Source organism: Psammomys obesus, unplaced genomic scaffold (genome assembly GCF_907164565.1).
Source record: "Psammomys obesus unplaced genomic scaffold, mPsaObe1.curated_primary_1811, whole genome shotgun sequence".
Classification (NCBI taxonomy): domain Eukaryota; kingdom Metazoa; phylum Chordata; class Mammalia; order Rodentia; family Muridae; genus Psammomys; species Psammomys obesus.
In genome coordinates, this window is record NW_026596109.1 from 2,187,296 (window position 1) to 2,202,333 (window position 15,038).

At 48.2% G+C, this 15,038-nt stretch overlaps 1 protein-coding gene across 1 annotated transcript in view; it reads right to left on the minus strand.

Moving 5' to 3' along the window:
- Positions 1-15,038, minus strand: part of Kank4 (KN motif and ankyrin repeat domains 4) — a 65,529-nt gene that overhangs the window by 17,378 nt on the left and 33,113 nt on the right. Inside the window, exons 5-9 of the mRNA XM_055628729.1 lie at positions 14,663-14,747; positions 4,617-6,545; positions 3,339-3,450; positions 1,415-1,633; positions 122-209 (exon numbers count right to left, since the gene is read on the minus strand). Coding sequence (XP_055484704.1) covers positions 122-209; positions 1,415-1,633; positions 3,339-3,450; positions 4,617-6,545; positions 14,663-14,747 — 2,433 coding nt within the window. The remainder of the gene's footprint in view (positions 1-121; positions 210-1,414; positions 1,634-3,338; positions 3,451-4,616; positions 6,546-14,662; positions 14,748-15,038) is intronic.

Below are 15,038 nucleotides of genomic sequence, written 5' to 3' on the forward strand. Positions count from 1 at the left end.
CACACACACACACACACACACACACACACACACACACACACACACACACACGGTTGCCCCAGGTAAGGGACCAAAGTCACCCCATAGGAAACCTCCGAGTGACAGTGAAAAATCCGAGTACCAGGAGCTGTTCGGTGGTGGTCCCGGTTTCCGGCAGGTGTTGGCTCAGTGCCTGGCATGCATTAAGAAATTCCTCTGTGGGTTTATATCTAAAGAAAATAGAGAGACTACGTATCAATTTCAGTACGCTGACAAAAAGGACTCTCACTCTCCACTTTCGGCAGCTCAAATAATCAAGCGGGCGACTATTCCACAATGACGGACATTCCTAAACAAAAACAATAACATGGCGGGTGGGGGGCATAGCCGCTCATAGTTCTGTGTGGCATACGGCTCAGCTTCTGAAGGGCAGATGCTATCTTTTCATGCTGCTTTTGGCAGGGCTGGAGCAGATGAGAAAGGCACCGGGCCGAGGCCCAGTGGTAGTTACTGACATGCCAGGAAGGAACGTGCTACCTTTCTGCCTGGGTGCACAGAAAAATCTGAAGAACCCAACCCAGGTTTTTCCAGCTAGTCCTCCATGAAGGGCACCGGAAATAGGAACAGAGTCAGTAACGTGAGAACCTGTGAGGCTTGGGGTGTCGCCTGAGTCTGAGGACATCCTCCCTCATGGAGATTTAATAGCATGGTCATCTTGGGCTGTTGCAGCGGAGCAGCCTGTGGGCCTGCTTGCCTGTCAGCTCTGTCCTTCCATCCTCCACACCCAGGCTGAGGATGGCAGAGGTGACGTCAGCGGTGCTGGTTGGCATATTTCTATGGATTGAGGGCCTACTCTGTGCTGGGTATGTCACAGCATTTCCTCACACAGTCCTTAGATCCAACCTAGTTGGCTGCTGCTCTCCTTGCTTCCTGGATGAGGGCATTGGTTAAAGACCCTGATGGTCACTGTAGAACTACAAGTGTGGGCCTGCTGTTGTCAGCCACACGAAGAATCTGTGTAGGAACCAGAAGGCCCCTGGGCCCAAATCCTTGTCCTACTCGGGGCATCACCTCATCTCCCGATGTCTTTGTTTCCACATCTATAAAGCAAGGATTGCAGTTCTACCTACCAGGATTGCGAAGACGATTCCATAAAGTAATATTTGTCAGGTCCGTCATACAGATGGTGCCAATATGCTGGCTTTTATAGAGAAAGAACTTGGGCCATAGGGTTGTTCCTCATGGAGCTGAGAGCCACATTTGTTTAGTTCGCTCAGCACAGGGGTTGCCACAGGAGAGAACCTCATCAAGCATCGCTGAACGGGTTGGTAAAAATGCACACACACACACACAAAGCGACTAATGAAGGAGAAAGATGCCCTTGCCCCTTCTCAGAGGAATACGTGTTCCCACTTCCTCCACCCACGTGACTCACCTCTCAGGCCTCAGGTGACAGGCTTCCTCCCCAGGACCACCTGCATGGCCTGAGCTAGTGCTGCCTCCGGGGGCGTCCTGGCCATCCTCACAGCCAGTCTGTACGTCTCTGTCCTCTGCGGGCTCTGAGCAATCACGTTTCTTCTCCGTCTCACTGTCAGACAAGTCCTCAGGAGAGCTGTCCTCCCCACTGGTCTCCTCACTAGAAGTACTCTCGTAGCTAGGCAAAGAGACAAAGGTCATTTGGGTCATCCTTCTTGACCAGGGCCAGTGGTTCATGCTAACACCAGTATATGCTTCTGCGATCCTAACGCTAGGGCCAGAGAGAGCCCAAGTGTAAGGATACCCATATCCACTTTAAATTTCCTCTTAACCCCCCTCCCCACTCCAGCCCAGATTACATATGGCAGTGTTGTTATCACACAGAGCCTTCGAGGAGCTCTGTGTGATAATAGTCACAAATAAAACGTCTGTGAGTGAGCATGGAGGGAGGAAGGCTGACTTCAAGAAGAACGTGGGTTACAGCTAGGCGTGATGCACTTGGAATTTCAGCCCTTGGGGGGGAGAGGTGCTGAGGTAGGAGGATTGAGTGTGTGGCTATCCTGGGCTACATAGTAAGTAAGATCCTGTCTCAGAAATACAGTGAGAGAGAGAGAGAGAGAGAGAGAGAGAGAGAGAGAGAGAGTGTGTGTGTGTGTGTGTGTGTGTGTGTGTAATACAGGCTCTTAACCTTGGCTACACACCAGAACATTCAGGGTTTTTAGCATTCTCAGGATATGGACTGTATCCCAAGTTAGATGTACCAGACTCCATGATTACAACTGAGAATTTTCAAAGCTTGGTGTTCCTGGTGGGCAAACACAATGAGCACCATAATTCTGGAGCGCCATACTGAGGAGGGGCCAAGGGATGACTCCCTTGGCAGGGCAAGCAAACAGAAAGAAAGGAAGGTGGACAAGCCTTCAGGGAGGGCCCATTCAGGTCTGGGCTAGAACCCTTTCAGGCTTCCGTAGCATCCTGCACTTCCTTGCCAAGAAAACTGCCAATCAGAAGTTTCTCCTTTCTAATTAAAAAAAAAAAAAAAAAGAAAGAAAGAAAGAAAAAGAAAGAAAGAAAAAGGTTGTATTACATCTATGTATTTACTTGTGCTCTCTCTTTCTCTCATGCACACACATGTCACAGTGTGTGTACGGAGGTCAGAGGACAGTCTGAGAGAGTCAATTCTGTCCTGCGGATTAACTCAGGTCTGTCCTCAGGCTTGGTGGCAAGCAAGCCACCTCAGTGGACTCCCTTTGTTTCTCGACTTACCTGTGAGCTAAAGGTAGCAACCAGGATTTACTTGACTTTTTTTTTTCTTTTTAAACCCTGTCACCAAGCATACAGCTGTCTCTTAGTGAACATTTGTGAACTAACCAATTGAGGATGCAGTCAGGTACAGTTTACTCTCAACACAGACTGCATACACTCCAGATCATATTGCTTAGTGATGCCACCGATGTCTTAGCTTGTGTAGAACTCTGACGTTCACACAGTGATGAAATCCCCAAGGATGCCTTTCTCAGAATGCATCCTTGTCAGCTGACACGTGACTGTATCTAATGCTCAGACCCCCAGGTTTCGGCATTGTGTTCAAGTCAGAGGCCTTCCTCACAGGGCTCAGAAACCCTGATACTCTCACAAGCCACCTGGAGGTGGGCCCTGGAGAGACCAGGACAAGCCACATTAAAAGTAGAGGTTCCAACAGACCAGCACAGCTGGCAAGGAGTCAGACATGTGCAAACCCAACACAGAGTTTTGACAGGCCATGGAGACTGAGTCCCTGCAGATGAATGAGAAACAGAGGTACCCCCTAGGGAAACGGTGCTAAGGACAAGAGTGGGTTAGAAAGCAGGGAAGGCAGTCTGAGCTTCACAAGCGATGCTTACCCACCGTTAACCCCAACAAACTGAAGGTTCTTTTTGGTCCCATTACCTCCTGCACGGAAGCCATAGTCTTTCTTTTTCATTATGGATTTAAGGCTGGTCGACGGAGAGATCTCTAGGCAGACACAACATCACAGGTTAGAATCACCTCAGGGCAACCAAGCTAGGATTATCACTTTAAGAGCATGTAGGTATATGAAGAGGGTGAAAGGTGGGAGGGCAGATAATGCGGGTCAGATTTTTGAGGCTGTTAGCTACAAGGCCCTCTTGGCCAATGTTTGTAGGACCCGTACCTAGGAATGGTGTCCCTCTCTGTGTCTGAATGACAGAATAGCTATTGGAACACATCTCAAAACACATGCGTGTAGTAGTGTCAGCGTTTTCTTTGTCTTGGGGCTGGGAGATCTGGGCTCAGACTTGCACATGGAATGGTGTGGCAGAACTTTGGGTGCGGGTCCACACCCATCTCTTCTCAATGCGTCTCAACAGTCCTTCCTTGGCTAGCATGCCAGTTGCCATTTGTGATGACACTGGACTCGTGACCTGGTACGTGGACCAGGTCACAAATCCTGTGCTGTGTAGTGGCAGGAAGACAGTTCCCCACAGGCAAATCTAGAAATAGCCAAAGAGTGAGAAGGCAGCAGATTTGTGACCGGTGGCAGGGAAGCCACCTGTATTCTGCAAGGCACTGCATCCGGCTCAGCTTTGCTGGACCGTGAGGAGCGTGAGACGCCTTAGCCATTCCTGCTCAGCTAAGGGGTGACTTCTATATGTGAGCAGCCCTCTTCCCTCCACACCTCCCCCCTCCTTGCCCTTCCTCCTTCCATCCATTCCCCCCTCTCTTATATCCCCACACCCCAAATATTAAACGAACTATTTCAGATCTCATTATAACGCTCCTTCAAATACTCAGGCTAGAGAAAACCTTTGGTGTGAAAAGCCGGAAAGGAAGGTGGAACTTGCCAGATTCCAGGACCCACAGAAGGGACACCCAGGAGGAGTGTATTGGCAGTACCACTCCTGGCCTGAGACACGGCCTATGCATAATGTATACATATGAGGCACCCTCTGCGAAGACTCAGGGCTGCAGGCTCACGGCTTGGCAAATAGTTTTCCCTCCATACCTCTCCGTAGCCTGTGCTATCTATTCAGCCAGACACAATCCTGTAAGCAAGGCCTCCACAAACCACTTTCTATTTCCCTGAGTCCTCGGAGGTATTCACATCATAGAATTAAAACCCCTGGTCCCTACAATTGGTCATTTAAAGGAGAAGTATTTACCCGGTGGTGGCGGAGGGGTGGAGGAGGGTGGTGGGGCAGGAGGCTCCTTCTCCTCTGGGGCCTGGGCTGAATAGACGGAGAGCAGCAGGTTGAGGGAACTGAGCAGCTGGTTCTGGATGCTGCTGAGCTTGGACGCAGGCTGTTTGATGGCGCTGGCCAGCTCCGGGTACCCATGTTCCAGGCAATTCCACTGCTCATGCAGAAGCTCTTGGATCTTTTTAACATACTGGCCAATAGTGGCGTCTTGTGGGGAACTTGCTGGCCTTCCTGGACGCTCTGCCCCGGGGGGTTCTGAGCTGGCCTCCTCCCTGATCACTGAGGCAGACTCTCTGCTGCTGCTCCAGGGAGAGCCTCCTATCGGCCTGCCCAAGCCCTCAGCTTCCACCTGTGGGCCAATCTCTTGCTCAGTGACCTCTTCTTCGATCCTGAGTTCCATGGAGAGGCAGCTACATAAGGATGAGGCAAGGACCTGCTCAGGTCCCTTTGGCAGTGACAGCTGGGGTGGTGGCACGGGCTCTTCCAGGCTCTGATAGCCTTGTTTGTGATTGTTTTGGACCCATGGGAAGCCATTTTTTTCTGTTCTAGATGCCCAGCGTTCAGGATTAGGAATGCTCAGAAGGTTGACCCCAATGTTCTTGTCACATGATTCTCTGGGGATGAGTTCATGAAGGGGGTCAGTGTTCACCATGACATCAGTCCGGTCCAGAGCCTCGCTGGCCTTCTCTTGACTAAACTTTTCTTCAAAATGGGCTACAGTGCACTCCAGCTCGTGAATCCTCTGTTCCCTGGCCTTGGTCTCCTCTTGCTGCTGCTCAAGGGCAGCCCTGACCTGGGCAAGCTCCTCTGTTCTCCCTGACAACTTGTCCTCAAGGGCCAAGACCTGATTCTTGAGGCTGGAGATACCGCTGGTATCAGTCTTAACCAGGCCCAGGCTTTCCTCTGTTACCCAGATACCAATGCTGTGCACATCCACCTCTATGGGTGGTGGGGGTGGGATCTCACTGATGTTGAGCTCAATTTCCTCCAGGGAGAGCTCGTTCTCAGGGATGGGGGATGGCAGAGGGGGTGGGCTGGGAGTGCAGGAGCCGGGTGTTAAGACTACCTCTGCTTTTCTAGCCTGGTGCTGAAGTCCCACTTCCTCTAGAACCATGGGAACATTCCGGGCTGAGGAGGGAGGCCCTGGCTGAGAGAGCTGACTTGTAGCTTTGATGTCATCTTCTCCAGGCTCAGCCCCCTCCCAGGCCAGCTCTGGAATCGCGGGTTCCAGTTTTCCCAGTTCTCTGTCCGGTGACTGGGCCGATGCCTGGGCCGATGCCTGGAAGCCTGTGAACCCCTCTGCAGAGTCAAAGGTGCCGTCACAGAGGCTGCCTTCATCCTGGAGCAGAGGGAGGGCAAGGAGTGTGGAAGGACCCGAGGTCAGGCTGGGCTCATCAGGGGCCTGGTTTGGCGGCAGAGTGGCTGGCATGCTGGACGCTCTCAGAAGCTGGGGCCGCCCGCTCCCAGCATCCTCCTGAACATCAGCCTCAGCCTGCCTGGTACCCTCTGTCAACAGGGCCTTTCTGAAGTGGCTCAGTTCACTGCCATGCGCTGAGGCCTGGGGGAGAGCAACCACTGGCAGAGACTGGGATTGATCCTGGGTCCCCAGGGACTTCTTCCTGGGCACCACAGGAGACCAGTTTTGCTGGAGAGGAGCAGCATGGGTGCGAGCTCCACTGTCAGGAAGGCTGAAGTTTCGGGGCAAAGTGCTAAACTTAGCCTGCTTGGCTCTTCTGTGGATAGGAATCCTTTTGATGGTGTGTCCCTTCTCGATGTCGTCCACATATTTGAGGAAGTCTAAGTCCAAATGAAAGCCATATGGGGTCTCCACAGAGTAAGGGTGGCTCTTTGGGAGATCTTTCTCTTCATCCCCCTGAGAGGACTGGTCCTTGGCTGGGAGATACGAGACATAAAGGAAGAAGCACAAAGTTAAAATGAGGCTGAGTGTCTGAGGCTTTGACCTCACACTGTCATGTGAGATGTCTCTCCAACTCTAGAGTGTTAGGGTGCTGTGGAGCCTATGGACTTGGTGCCTGTGCTGGGATAGTGTCTCATCAGATCAATGTGTTTGTAGCCACCGTCTGTACTTTCTTATTTTCAATATACCACCTCAGTGGTTATCATGAACCTGCCTGCAGACCAAGAAAACAAAATTGCCTCACACTGTTCTTCTCTGTTGCATCCTGTAACTGCTGAGCTGAAGTTCAGCCATTTGTCAGAGGAGGGTACCAACTGGCAATTACAGACATGGGAGATTCTGAAGGATGAGACAGACAATTTTCTCAGCATTCAAAGAGAAACTGGCATGCCTCAAAAAGGCTCCGGTAAATCTTGCGGAAGGCTAAGCTATTGATAATTTATGACGCCTGCATTATTTAAGCTCCTGGGGTGCCTGAGCCTCTGGTTACCTAAAGACCAAAGGGAATTGGAGCAAGTGATCATGAATACCCAATATTCCTCCCCCCCAACCATGTAGGGCGTAACAATATGAGACCCCCTTTCAAAAGCCCATGCTAGTGAGGAAATACCATATTTTCCATGGACTGTGAAACATCTGTCCAGAGAGGAGAGCCCATAAATGTCAAAAGGGAGGGTCATACATCTTCCGAGACCTGTGGGTTTCATGGCCTCTTGGGGACACCTGACCTGAACCATGGTGGGAGGGAGACCTGATGGGGAGACTGTTCTCCCTTAAGCCACCATCAATCTCCCTCCTGACTCCCACAGAAGACGCGAGGAACCTGTCAGTTCACAGACTACTTGAAGTCACTGGGACTTGCACACAGATTCTTTCTCTTTCCAGGCTCAGTGGTCTTCGATCCTTTGGCGCTCTTCCCATGACACCCTTGTTAGCTGCGGACATGATTTGAGATGGCGCTGTGAGGAAACTGAGCTCAGAAGCCTGGCTGGGGATGGTGGCGCCCACCTATAGTCTCAGCACTCAAAGGCAGAGTCGGGAGTTCACGTTCCAGGCTAGCCTGAGCTGTAGCGTAAGACTTCATCTCAAAGGAAAAGCAAAACAAAATCAAACAGAGAAGCAAGATGAATGAGAGAGTCCAGTCTCTAGTTTGCTCTGTGACCTTGGGAAACTCACTCAGCTTCCCTGTGTCTCATCACCGTAAAGCGGGAATAACAATAGGTAATGTAAAATTATTTTGAGGCCCGATTAATTAATAATGAATACGATAGTCTCAGTCCCATGCCTGGTGAGTGATAAACATTCTCAATCTGTTACTCTGTGTGGCTCAGCCCTGGGAATGAAGAAGGGCCTGCACACATTCTCCGGGACTGATGATTGCTGGGTTTTAGTGCAAAAATATTAACGACCAGCTATTCAATCTATTTATCTCAGCTACTCTTTACTGAGTACCTATTGTGTCAGTTGCTGAGGTATATTTTCCAGAGACACAAAGATAAGTCAGGAACAGTCATTTTCCTCAAAGGATTTATGGTCAAATAAGGCAGCTGCATAGGCTATGTGCTGGGCATAGCCTATCTTCTTCACTTTCTTACTTTCCCCTTTCTCTGCAAGTATTTTCTTGGACATAAAGTAAAAAAAAAAAAAAAAATGCCTTGCTAATGGAGGGAGACTTCACAAAGGTGACTAAGATGGGATATTATATGAACAAATAGGAATTTGTCAGAACAAGAAGGCAAAAGATGGCTCCAACAGCATCTAGCCCATTTAGACAGGGGAGCTAATTCCACAAAGAAGGAGGAACCTCTTTCTTCACACTTTCGAATCTCTACTGGCTTTCGATGCTTTGATCAGAAGAATACAGCAGTGATGATGTGAGAAGAACTCAAAAAGTTAGGCTGTAAGGAAACTGGTAGTTTCTAACAGGGCCTCTCAGAATGCACATATGTTGGGGAAGCCAGCCACCTTGAGATAAATCTCTGAGGCTGCTGTGATGGGAGGAAGCTTTAGCAGCTTCCCACGGAAATTATCTGGAAAAGGAGAAGGGATGAAGAGAGAATGGGACAGAAAGAAAAAGACTGTCCTAGCCACCTTAGCCCAAAGGCTGGGAACATCCATCTTACAGGAAGCACCCCAAGAGAGGGGCTCCCAGCTAACTCCGGATCAGTAGCCAGTTACTGTGGGAAGCCATTGTGTTTCAGGGAGGTCTGCACTGAAGCAACAGGCAGCCAGGACAGGCATTCTATAGGTAGAGGGATCAAAGAAATGGCAAAGACACAGAGGTGTGAGCACACCTCACATAGCACGCCACGGGAGGGTAAAAGTCTATATGGCCATAACTTAAAGAGTGGGAAGGAAAGAGTTAGGAGAAAAAGACAAAATGGGGAGGGTGAAAAAAAAGCTGGATCACAGAGCGACGTGTATGTATGCCACCCACATGACTTACTGTCTAGGTAACAGGATTCACTAGCAGGCTTTAAATAAAAAGTGAGTTGGTATGTAGAAAAATGCAAATAAATCCATATTTATCACCCTGCACAAAACTAAAGTCCAGATGGATCAAACACCTCAACATAAAACCAGACACACTAAATCGGTTAGAAGAAAAAGTGGGAAGGGCCTAGAATTCATTGGCACAGGAGACAACTTTCTGAACAGAACACCAACAGCACAGGCTCTAAGAGCAACAATCAATAAATGGGACCTCATGAAACTGAAAAGCTTCTGTAAAGCAAAGTACACTGTCGTCAGAACAAAACTACAGCCTACAGACTGGGAAAGTATCTTCACCAACCCTCTATCTAACAAAAGTCTAATATCCAGAATATATAAAGAACTAAAGAATAAATAAAACAACAAATCAAGTAATCTAATTAAAAAATGGAGTACAGAACTAAACAGAGACTTCTCTGTAGAGGAATATAGAATGACAGAGAAACACTTAAAGACATGTTCATGGGGCTGGAGAGATGGCTGCTCTTCCAGAGGACCTGGGTTCAATTCTTAGCAACCACATGGTGGCTCACAACCATCTATAATGGGATCTGGTGCCATCTTCTGGTGTGCCGGTATATATGCAGGCACAACATTGTGCACATAATAAATAAATAGTTAAAAAAAAAAGAAATATTCAACATCCTTAGTCATCAGGGAAATGCAAATCAAAACAACCCTGAGAGTTCACCTTACACCCATCAGAATGGCTAAGATCAAAAACTCAAGTGACAACACATGCTGGAAAGGATTTGGAGAAAGGGAACCCTCCTCCACTGCTGGTGGGAATGTAAACTTGTACAACCACTTTGGAAGTCAATCTGGCACTTTCTCAGACAATTAGGAATAGCACTTCCTCAAGATCCAGCTATACCTCTCCTAGGCATATATCCAAAAGATGTTCAAGTATACAACAAGGACATTTGCTCAGCCATGTTCATAGCAGCTTTATTCGTAATAGCCAGAACCTGGAAACAACCCACATGTCCCTCAACTGAGGAATGGATATAGAAATTATGGTACATTTACACAATAGAATACTACTCAGCAATTAAAAACAAGGAAATCATGAAATTTGCTGGCAAATGGTGGGATCTAGAAAAGATCATCGTGAGTGAGGTATCCCAGGAGCAGAAAGACACACATGGTATATACTCACTTATAAGTGGACATTAGACTTATAATATAAGATAAACATTCTAAAATCTGTACATCTAAAGAAGCTGAGCAAGAAGGAGTACCCTGGGTAAGATGATCAATCCTCACTCAGAAAGACAACAGGATGGACATTGGAGGAAGGAGAGAACAGGAAGCAAGATGGGAGCCTACCACAGAGAGCCTCTGAAAGACTTTTCCCAGCAGTGAACCAAACTTTGGGCAGAGTGCAGCTAATCTTAGGAAAGAAGGGGGAGATAGTAAGACCTGGAAAGGACAGGAATTCCATAGGGAGAGCAACAGAACCAAAAAATCTGGACACAGTGGTCTTTTCTGAGACTGATACTCCAAAAAAGGACCATATATGGATATTACCTAGAACCCCTGCTCAGATGTAGCCCATGGCAGCTCAGTATCCAAGCGGGTTCCCTGGTAAGGGGAACAGGGACTGTCTCTGACATGAACTCAGGGGCTGGCTCTTTGATCACCTACTCCTGACGGGGAGCAGCCTGACCAGTCAACAGAGGAAGACAATGCAGCCAGTCCTGATGAGACCTGATAGACTAGGGTCAGATGGAAAGGGAGGAGGACCTCCCCTATCAGTGGACTTGGAGAGAGGTATGGGAGGAGATGATGGAGGGAGGGTGGGATGGGAAGAGATTGAGGGAAGAGGCTACAGCTGGGACACAAAATGAATAAACTGTAATAAACATATAAAAATAAAAATTTAATTAAAAAAAAGTGAGTTCGTCAAATTTCAAGCAGGTTTTGTTTTTTGAAGTTGCTTTGGTTTAGTTTGGTTTTAAGATGGGGTCTCACTGCAGAACCCAGGCTGGTCCTGAATTATTATTCTGTCTACCTCATTGAGCCCCTGGAGCACTGGGATTAGAATTGTGTAATATCTCGAACAGCTCGAAATGAACATTCCAGCCCACGATTAAAAAGAAAGATAAATCAGAAGCCTGGGACCAGAAGGGAGATTGTTGATATGATCAAGGTAAGAGAAACTGAGAGTAATTTGGAGGGAAAGCGGAAGGCTTTAGGAAGGCACTAATGATGGGATTGCTGGGGGAAGACAGCCTGAGGCTACACGTCTTCCTAGGCATCTCTAGAGAACCGGGTGGAGCAGTACTCTTGCTAAACAGATCTGCAGTCCTGTGGGTGACTGTCACAGCCACAGCAGAGAGCAGGGTGACGTTCTGATTCACACCGTGGTTCCTGCTGGGCTTCAGACTTCAGGTAGACAAGGGGGCAGTGTGCCCCCGGCACCCAAATATCCCCACATAACCACATAACTTCCCAACTACACACACAACTCCCCCCCACCCCCGCAACTTGTCCACTTTTCAAGGAGACGCATTGCAATGAAAGCAACTAAAACATTTTTCTGTTATTGCTTCTGTTTCCCAAGTTGTACTCTGATGCAGACTAGTCCCCTTAGGAAAACCGTGGATTAGGGGGACAAAACAAATCAGAGAGGAGACATCTGTCCAAAGGTAAGTAGATTTATGACCCAGAGCGTAGGCTTCTCCTGTAGGAGAGGTGGCACTGTTTGTTGTATCTGTCTGTTGCCTCTATGCAGGAGAAATGCTCCGATTTTCCCAGCAGCCTCTGGGAGCAGAGCTGGAGCATTAATATATAACATCAAGCAAGAAACATAGTGTCAAACAGCAAACCCTTTCAGCTGAGAGGCAAGGGGAGCCCAAGAACCTAGAAGGTATCAAAGGTCAGAGGTTTATGGGGCTCGGGAAATGGCTCAGCAGGCAAGAGAGCTTGTTGCTCTTCCAGAGGACCTGAGTTCCATTCTGAGCACCTATGTCAGGCTGCTCACAACTGCCTCTAACTCCAGCTGGCCTCCCAGGGCATTCACAGAGCGTATGCTTACCCAGACAAGTACACATAAATAAAACGTATCTTTTTAAAATACTTATTTTTATTTCATGTGCCTTGGTGGTTTTGCCTGCATGTATGTCTGTGTGAGGGTGTGAGTTACCGATACTTTTGAATTGCCATATGGGTGCTGGGAATTGAACCTGGGTCCTCTGGAAGATCAGCCAGCACTTCCAACGGCTGAGCCATCTCTCCAGCCCCCAAAATAGATCTTAAAAAAAAAAAAAAGAGTTGAGAGGTTTAAGAAGTACCTTACACATACACACATACCCACACTCACTTATCAACTTGGTGACCTTCATGTTGCCCCGAATTCCACCTACCCTCTGCATTCCTCCTTTCCTCCCAGGGCAAGAGTAATGCTGGATCCTCAGCCCTTATGGAAGGGGCCCAACCTCACATTAAGGTGAGAGCCTTGTCAGTTCTATCTGATGACAGGTATGTAAGAGCTCAAGGCCTCAAGGCCCAAAAGGACTTAGAACTGTCTCTGTTCAAAATGAAAGTTAGATCCAGCAAACCAACCCTCCCACTTGCATGGCTCAGGAAAAAGAATCTTATTTCTTTTTCTTTATGCTTCATTTTCCCCCCTCTTTAAAGCAGAGAAATGATGCCTGCCTGCCTATGTAGGCTCTTAGTGAAGCTCCTAATAGTATGACTGGGAGATTCTGATGGGTCAGAGGAGGACTGGCTGTGGACTCTCTCCCTGGGCTATCTAACTCTGTGAATATCAGAATCTGGGTATGTGTGTGTGAAAGCCTCCCTCCCCCAAATAACTGGAGGAACAGGAATGGAACAATGAATGCGGGGTGGGGGGAGGATAAAGAAAAACAAGCTACAGGAGATTCAAAGCTGTTGGGAACTGTCTCGCTTCGAAAAGCAAAGTTGGTTGGAAGTCACTTGGAAAAGACCTGCAAACACAGCCACCAGACAGACAGACAGACAGACACAGACACACAGACACACACACACACGGGGTGGGGGTAGAAAAGGAACGGAGAAGGAGGGAGTGACAATGATTATTTCAAAGGCCAAGTGAAGTAGAGCAGGTGAATGAATCAATCAGAGGTAGTTAAAGAGAGAAAGTGGCTCAAGTGTCTGTCATCAGTTTCTGAAGGAAACGGGAAAAACAGATCTAAGAAAAAGCGGCCGAAAGAGAAGGGATATTCAATGAATGTCTTTGAAGGCCAAGATAGTACAAACATGGTAGCTCATGCCTTGAGTACCAGCACTGTGGGGAGGTATTAGGCAGGAGGCAGGCAGATCCCTGTCAATCTGGTCTATATAGCAAGGATCGGGACACACAATGAAACCCTGCCCGAAACAAAAGAAGTCAAGATACAGGGGATGCACTCAAAGGGAGGAGCACCGTTTTTTGAGTTGCTGGATGGAGGAGTTGCTGAGTCACTGAAAGGGAGTGAGTGATATTGAGAAGTCGGACCTATTTCCCGGGATGCTCTGGAGAGCAGCGCTCTGTGGGGAGTGGCGGGCTCCTGAAATATAGGGCAGTGCGTGTGGAAAAAAAGCAAGAGGCTGGACAGCAGCTGACTCCTAGTCCTAATTCCTGCCCTAGTAAGGGCATCGTGACTGAAAGACTGTGGGCTCTCTCGTTTCCTGAAACTGGCTGATCAGAAAAAAGACATCTCATCAGAGTGGGGAGCCTGGGGTCTAGGCCGTGGCCCGGAGCACATTTCTTGGGAGGGGACATTCGCTATGCTAGATAGTTATTACTCAGTGGTTTTATGTGCACCATCTTGCTTCCTCCCGTGGCAGCCCTGGGAGATAGCAGTAATACCCATTTATAGATGAGGTGTGACAGATACTCTGGGAAAGTGCCCAATATCATACCTCCGCTGGGTAACTGTTCTGCCACCCAGTCCACGGATTGTTTTTGTGACTGGCTTTGGCTGAGGGTTGGGTGTCAGCAATCATGACATAGAAATTTGTGAACCCTGGCTGCCCATTGAGATGTGTCTGCTCTTCTTATGCTTGCCCTCTGCCTCCGTATGGCAAAATGTCCCGGCTATCCTCCTGGTTGGTGAGCAGCATGTGGTTAAGTCATTACTGGTGGCTCCGAAGTTAACTATCAGACATCCAAACAAGGCCCTTTTAAACCATCCAACCCCCGGCCTAGCCATCCGGGAGACCACATGAATGGGCCCAGGAGAGATCAGCCATACCAGCATAAACCAAAATGCTGCCTTCAAAGCTTTCTGCAGTCTTTTGAGAAATAACAAATGTAAGTTGCAATTTTTTTATTCCCTCATCTGTTAAAAATAAAAGGTGATGAGGGCAGGGACTCTATTCCATTCTTGGTAGTTGGATGAGATGAGAATTAAAAAAAATTAAATTATGTATTTTTTTTTTTTAACTTCACAAGAATCTATGTTCATTCTCTACCACCCACTGTGGTTCACAGCTAAAGTAGGTGCTCTGGGCCCTTTTGGAGAATTTCTCCTGCAGACCTCCCCCAGAGCCTTTTCAGGGACTGGTACCAATTAACCCTTTCCAAACTAACTAACCCGTTAAATCGGGAACCAGCAAACCCCCTGCCTACCATCTGTCTTCTCCATCATATGACTGTGATGTTCAGTCTCTTGGGTACTCCACATCCACTGGGTCTGTGCAATTTGTGGAGAGTTCTGAAAGAAAAGAAAAAGACACAGTCAGCCAGAGCTAGAATAAATTAAAGCTGGGGAAATAGTACAAAGAAAACAACGCTCAGCCGGGCCTTTCTCCTAGGGATGCTCACAGACTCGCTTCCCAAGGTGGGAGGTGAAAAACCAGACATATTCCGGAGACAGATTTTAGGTGTGTCTTCACAGAATGGAATGCTGGCAGGTGACACTAAAGGAGCCACTTAGCCCAAGCCCACAGGACAAATGAGGAAACGGAGGCAAGGTGAGCTGTGCACCCAAGGCTCTCAGTAGACT